At 52.4% G+C, this 6,120-nt stretch overlaps 2 protein-coding genes across 2 annotated transcripts; one reads left to right on the top strand and one right to left on the bottom strand.

The window, feature by feature from the left end:
• Positions 1–1,232: 1,232 nt before the first annotated feature.
• On the top strand, positions 1,233–3,296 carry N7518_004980 (uncharacterized protein; the record flags this gene model as incomplete). The annotated part of the gene is made up of 1 exon (XM_057185907.1): positions 1,233–3,296. One exon carries the CDS (start codon positions 1,233–1,235, stop codon positions 3,294–3,296), a length of 2,064 nt encoding a protein of 687 aa, XP_057042677.1.
• Positions 3,297–3,551: 255 nt separating this feature from the next.
• Positions 3,552–5,717, bottom strand: N7518_004979 (C6 finger domain protein; the record flags this gene model as incomplete). The annotated part of the gene is made up of 3 exons (XM_057185906.1): positions 3,552–5,105; positions 5,160–5,466; positions 5,530–5,717. The coding sequence occupies 3 exons, from the start codon at positions 5,715–5,717 to the stop codon at positions 3,552–3,554; spliced, it is 2,049 nt and encodes a 682-aa protein (XP_057042676.1).
• Positions 5,718–6,120: the final 403 nt, after the last annotated feature.

Genomic DNA, 6,120 nt, shown 5'->3' with positions numbered 1-6,120 from the left:
GATGAGTCGAGAAGATGAAACGAATCTAGTTCTGGGAATTGTTGTACGAGGTGTGAAGCGAAGGCTGTTGCTTAGAGAAGGAGCGAGGCGGATCAAGTGAATTGGATTGTGAAGTGAGTTGATGCTCTAAATCCAATGCTTTTCCTTGCTATTTGTAGTCTCCAGACATCATGGCATCGCAACTTTGGTGTTGTTCAAGTGTGGGTCCATGAAGTAGACAAAGTGTCCGATCATGATATATCTCACTCCGAAACTCCGAGACTCCGGATCCTCGGAAACAGTCCCAATCTCCATGGGAGTTTGACTCAACTGATTGTTCCATTATCCGGAACACTTGAAGGGTGTTCGAGGTCGTATCTGGAAGGGAAGCTGTTGAGAAGACAACTCTCGTTGTTCGGACTCCGGATTACAATTTTGGTCTTGATACTATACTTGCGCTGAGATAAGGGGAGACCGCAGAGTCAAGTTCAGAGCTTTATCACTAGCATCACTAGCTTCACTAACTCTATGGCCGGTAGGTAGAGTATAGATGATCATATATCCATGGATTTACTTTCTAGGTGAAGCTATTCATGCGAATGGAGAATGTGTGTACAAATTAGCTTAGCATCCGATCTGCCTAGGTAGGTAACCTTGGAAGTTGACTAGCAGGGCCCACGATTATCCTAGTCAAGGGCAGATAATCTACGAGGCGATATCAAGACAAGCTTTCAAGTCTAATTTGATTTCTCAAATGCCAACGTGCTTGACTTTTTCCTAGCAAACCCCTCAAAAATGTCCAATACCTAAGATGATAGGCTTGTAATTTTTGTTAGGGGTAATACACAAACAACGCTAGTGCCAAACTTGGAATCCTGGTACATGATTCCACCTCCGTGGGACCTTGCAACGTCTGAACTCCTCCGGGCCTGGTTTTAGGGCAAGCAGCTTGAGATATGGTCTGGTCATAATGAGCCCCATCCAATAAACGGACCTGCCATGGAGACCTTTCGTGTCATCTTCTCCTCTGCTAGTGGCTGAAGCCTGATGGTGAGACGGAGAGTCTGCGCCGTCCGCGTATATACGGACAGTGCATATACGGATTCTGGAGACGAGAAGATGACCATCGACAGAGTTGAGCTTCGTATATAAGGAAGAGTGTAAGATGCACCGAACATTCCTCTCCAATTCAGTCTCTGAGTTAATCATCACATCCAAATCACCTTCTCAATCACCGATCACCTACCGGCAGAATGACTATCACCACTCCCATCCCCAAGCACACCTTTGCGGATCGTGCGGCTGCCAACAACTTCAACGATACCCAGATTCTCAACTCCAACAACCACGCTGGCGCCGATATTCCAGAGAAGTCGGATGTTGTCATTGCCGGCGGTGGTATCCATGGCTTGATCTACGCGATCCACGCTGCCACGTATCAGCCGGGAACCCTTAATATCTCGCTGATCGAAAAGGCCAGCAAGCCTGGCTACAAGATCGGCGAGAGCACCCTGCCGCTGTTCTCGTTGTGGTGCAAGATGCATGGCCTCACAGCCGAGTATCTTCTGCGACTCTTCGGTCTCAAGGACGGATTGGCCTTCTACTTCCTCGACCGCGAGAACCAGGGGGAGTACTCCGACTTCTGCAGTAATGGCACTCCCGGTCTCTTCCTGAGTGGATACCAGATTGAGCGAACCATTAGCGAGCTCCTCTTCACGCTGCTGGCTCAGCGCAAGGGCGTCAACGTCTACCACGGCCGCCAGGTTGACTTCAACGCCAGTGCCATCAACGGTGGATCTGAGTGCAGCAAGATCTCCATCAACCCCGGAAAGTTCGACGGAAAGCCGGCTAACAGCATCAACTCCTCACTATTGGTTGACGCCACCGGCCGTTTCCGCCAGCTGGCATCCAAGAAGGCCCCGCTGCACCGCTTCGAGGGCTGGAACTACGATTCCTTCTGGGGATACTTTACCGCTCCCGCGGACGAGAGCAACATCCCTCTCCGTCACTACGAAGGTGACCACACCAACCACCTGTGCTTTCCTGAAGGTTGGGCTTGGGTCATCAAGCTCCCTTCATGGGAAGGCAGCTCCACTGCCAGCCTCATGGACATGATCTCGTACTTGCTGGACTGTGCTGAGGCCGGTATTCCCGGAGATCAGCTCCCGAGCTCTCAGGAGCTCGCCCGCATGTTCGACCTCAAGTTCAAATGGGTCACTAGTATCGGATTCGCCGTGCGCAACGATGTCAAGTACCCCGAGGACATGTCGGCCTACGGCACCCGTGAAGCCGAGCGCAAGTTCAACTACTTCGTCCAGAAGTACGAAATCATCAAGGAATTCATGACCAACTTCGACCTCATTGAGAACCTCTACGGCCCCGGCACCACCTGGTACATCCGCAAGTCTCTCACCTACCAGTCACCTGTCGTCTCCGGTCCCGGCTGGCTCGCTATTGGCGACACCTGTGGCTTTACCAACCCGCTGCACTCGCCGGGTATCACCGCTGCTATGTCAACCTCGACTTACGCGGCCGAACTTACACACAAGGCTCTAGGCCAGGCCAAGATCGAGGCCGATCATGAGGCCGCTGAGCGCAACATCCGCCGCACCCTGGCACCCTATGACGACTTTGCCCGTCGCCTCATCCCCTCCCTGAACCAGATGAACCGCTTCAACTACGTCTGCTTCCGCGATCCCCGCCTGGGTCCTCAGGTCTCCTGCCTCTGGCAGTTCTTTGCCGGCATCGGTATTCCAGACTGGCAGCTCATCCGCCAGGACTACAACCTGAACATAGACACGTACGTGCCGCACTCGATCAACTGGGCCTGGGGATCCATGACCCCCGAGTACGACTCCGTGGCGCGTCGCGCCATCGAGCTCCTCGCCCCGATTCCATTGGAAGAGTCTATCCCGGATGCCGTGGTCCGCGAGGTGATCGAGCTTTCCAACGCCGTCAAGCGCGTCGCAGTCGATTCCGGTCGCTTTAACTTCCGCTGGGACGGTCTGCTTCGCTACTACGATATCTACCTCAACTACCACCCTGATCAGCCTTTCAAGGATACCTTCTCGCGCCAGTGCCGGGAGTGCGGTACCTGGCTCCACTGTCGCCCGGACTGGCGCCGCTGCTATGCTTGTGGTGAGACTCGTTCCGAGGAGGATGCTGCTATCACTTGGAACCCGCCTCTCGAGGTCGATGAGGTCAAGGCGTTGGTGCGCGCCTCCGATGCGAAGCCCGCCGCACGAAGAGGTCAGGAGGTGACCAAGGAGAAGATTGCGGAAGTGCCTGTGATGGAAACGCTTTCGGTGCAGGTTTAGAATAGAATTAAAGACTTCGACACGGTTTATCTATTATTGTATTCTTTTGGCTGCCTGTTACGAGTTTTACCCGCCTCCATTCATCTCTCTCCGTCTTAATATATGTTGTTTTCTTGTCTTCTTTCTGTTTTGTTTCTGATGATCTGTGTACATGAAATCTAAATTGTTTTTGCTATTGACTATTGACTTGGGTGAATATTGACATAACCTCATAGCTATGTTTAACAAAATAAAAATAAAAAGCAACAAATCTTTTTACATACACTGCATATGTAAACTCAACTTAGACCGCGCTAATGAAGAAGTCCCCTGCATGGCCTCCAGCAACGACAACACCGTATTAACATGCCACTGCAAGACACCGACCTTCTCCCCACTCAGCCTAGCAATACTAGCCCAGTTATTCTCAGCGCCACCTGCAAAAGCAAAAAATTCCCGTCCGGGAGGCGGAGGATGATCCGCTCGCGCCAGTATCCCCATCCCATCAGCAGACTGAGATTCATGCAGCAGCACCTGTCCAATCAAGGCCGCTGCCGATGCAGGCTGCAAGACGCGGCGCAGACTCCCCGTGCAGGGTCGTTTCGCTACCTCGAAGATATCCGGAACCTGATCCACGATTCCATCACCGTTGCCAAGGCGGCGACACTGGGCCAGAACGAGGATGCAGGCGTCCATGCAGGCATCCAGGCACATCAGCCGCAGTGGGGCTGCGGTCGAGGCCTCATGCAGGAGGTGAAAGGTCTCGTGTCGGAAGAGCTTGAAGCGGATAAGTCCGAGTTCGAGGCTGAGATGCATTTTCTGTACCTGCGGGGTGCGACGAGCCAGATGCTCGCTGCCTTCTCCGCCTGGCCATGTGCTTCTTCCGGACGAAGGGGAATCCCGTCCTTCAGAGCGCGATCCTGCGCTTCCAAGTAGCTGGTAGAAACTCAGATTGTGGTCTAAGGTATCTAGCTCGGCGCAGAGGTCGGCTGCCTGGGACGGAGGAACGGGTCCTGGTCGTAGGATGCAGTCCTCAGCGCGTCGTGCCAGATGCGCGAGTGCCAGTGCGTACTCGAGATAGTGGCGCGTCTGTCGGAGGCGGTCTAGAGTCGTTCCGTGGTCGTCATCAGTCACTGGTGACGGTGAGGGTGGATCTCGGAGCATCTCTGGGCGAATAAAGTAGCTACCGTGGTGATATATGCCCGGGGATGTCCAGTCCATTACGCAGAGCGTGGACCACAGCTGCCAACACCATTCATTCTTGGCGGGTGACATCCCTGCACTGCCGGCGGAGTCTAGAGACGCATCTACTGCCGATGAGATGGCGTCTAGGTGGAGTTTGAGGTACTCAGAGGGTGTCGCAAAAGATCGTGCTGTGAGAAGAAGGAGAATCTTGATGGATACCACCCCGAGCAGGGTTGGATCATAGCGGGTTGGAGGTGGTGTGTGCGACATGCCCCCGTTGTTTGAAGGTTCGTCGAGGCTATTGTGGATGGCGTTGCGTGCAAGTGTGGATGTTGTTGTATTTGATGATGATGTAGTAGGGACTGTATCCCCATCGGCTGGTGTAATGAGCATCCGTGCCTTTCGATATAAGTCGCGAACCAGAGCGTCGATTTCAGATACTTCAATTCCCAGCTCTTGTGCCTTGCCTGGATCCAAGTCCACGGCAGCGAGACTGGCGCACGCGAGGATTCGGGACAATTTGACTTCGAGGGTTTTAGGAGCTTGGCACATGTCAGAGCCCTGACGGAGATGCTCGACTTCTTCGACATCACCAATGATTTGATGAATATCAATAAATCCCGTGAGTGAGGCAGAGGAAAAGATCTATTCCTATCAGAAGACAATCTTTTCCTGGAGAGACTCATCGGGGAGACTCACATAATGCGAAACTAAACCCCAGAGGAGAGGGCTTGCAGGGAGCAAGGCCATCAATTGATATGATGTCCACTGGTGGATATCTGATAGCTGTAGTCCCCACCGACTATTGGAGTCGCAGGATATTCCTCCATTCGAAGGAGGCCGAACATCGGGAGTCATTAGGGCAAGCGTCTCCGCCACGCCATCTCCACCTTTGCCGTGAAGCTTCTCCATGAGGCTCGCGTTGAGCAATTTGAGCTCTTGTACTTCTTTCCCCAAATTTGAAATCATTTTGGGGAGATTCTCGAGGCTTTCACAATGATGTCGCCTGTGTTTCCATCAGGATACATTGTTCATTGGGACGGTGAGAATATCAAGGGCAAGCACATACTCCGGTCTCTGCCCTTCCTCCCACGCACACCGATCTCCCTCCCCACGCACCTGACAGGCTCCACATGGATCAAACCGGTCGCACTTGAGCTTCCGCCGTCGGCACGAGTGGCAGCTGAAGATCTTCTTGTCCTTGCCCTTCTTTGGTCGATCCGGCGGAGGATTTGGGGTATGCGGCTGGGTAGTCATATTGAAACTGGGTGACATTCCATTTGATCCAGAGACAAGGAGGGTACTCTAGGGACTGCTTAGAAGTACGTATGATTTGGAAGAGAACTCGACACCCAACAATTCACCGGACTTTTGTACCGCAGCATTCGTCGAATTGTTTTCAATACTGTAGGAATATTGGATTATATACAGAACAACAGCGACAGTTGTAAGATGGGTTTGACGAAATCAGAAGATTTTAGCGAATGAAAATAGTTACATTGAAGTTACATTGAAGTCACCTCGGCGGAGCCGAATGGAAAGTCTTTTCATGTCCATCAGGGGCCAAAAGGCAGGTATAAGCCAATGATGTTTTAGTGTCCTAGTGTCGTCTGAGACACATAAAATCCTATATCGTCTCAAAAGCACGAACAACGCACGA

This window comes from Penicillium psychrosexuale (assembly GCF_028828465.1).
Source record: "Penicillium psychrosexuale strain IBT 29551 chromosome Unknown utg000003l, whole genome shotgun sequence".
NCBI lineage: Eukaryota > Fungi > Ascomycota > Eurotiomycetes > Eurotiales > Aspergillaceae > Penicillium > Penicillium psychrosexuale.
The sequence above is the reverse complement of the archived record's forward strand: the minus strand, read 5'-3'. Positions and strand labels throughout refer to the sequence as shown.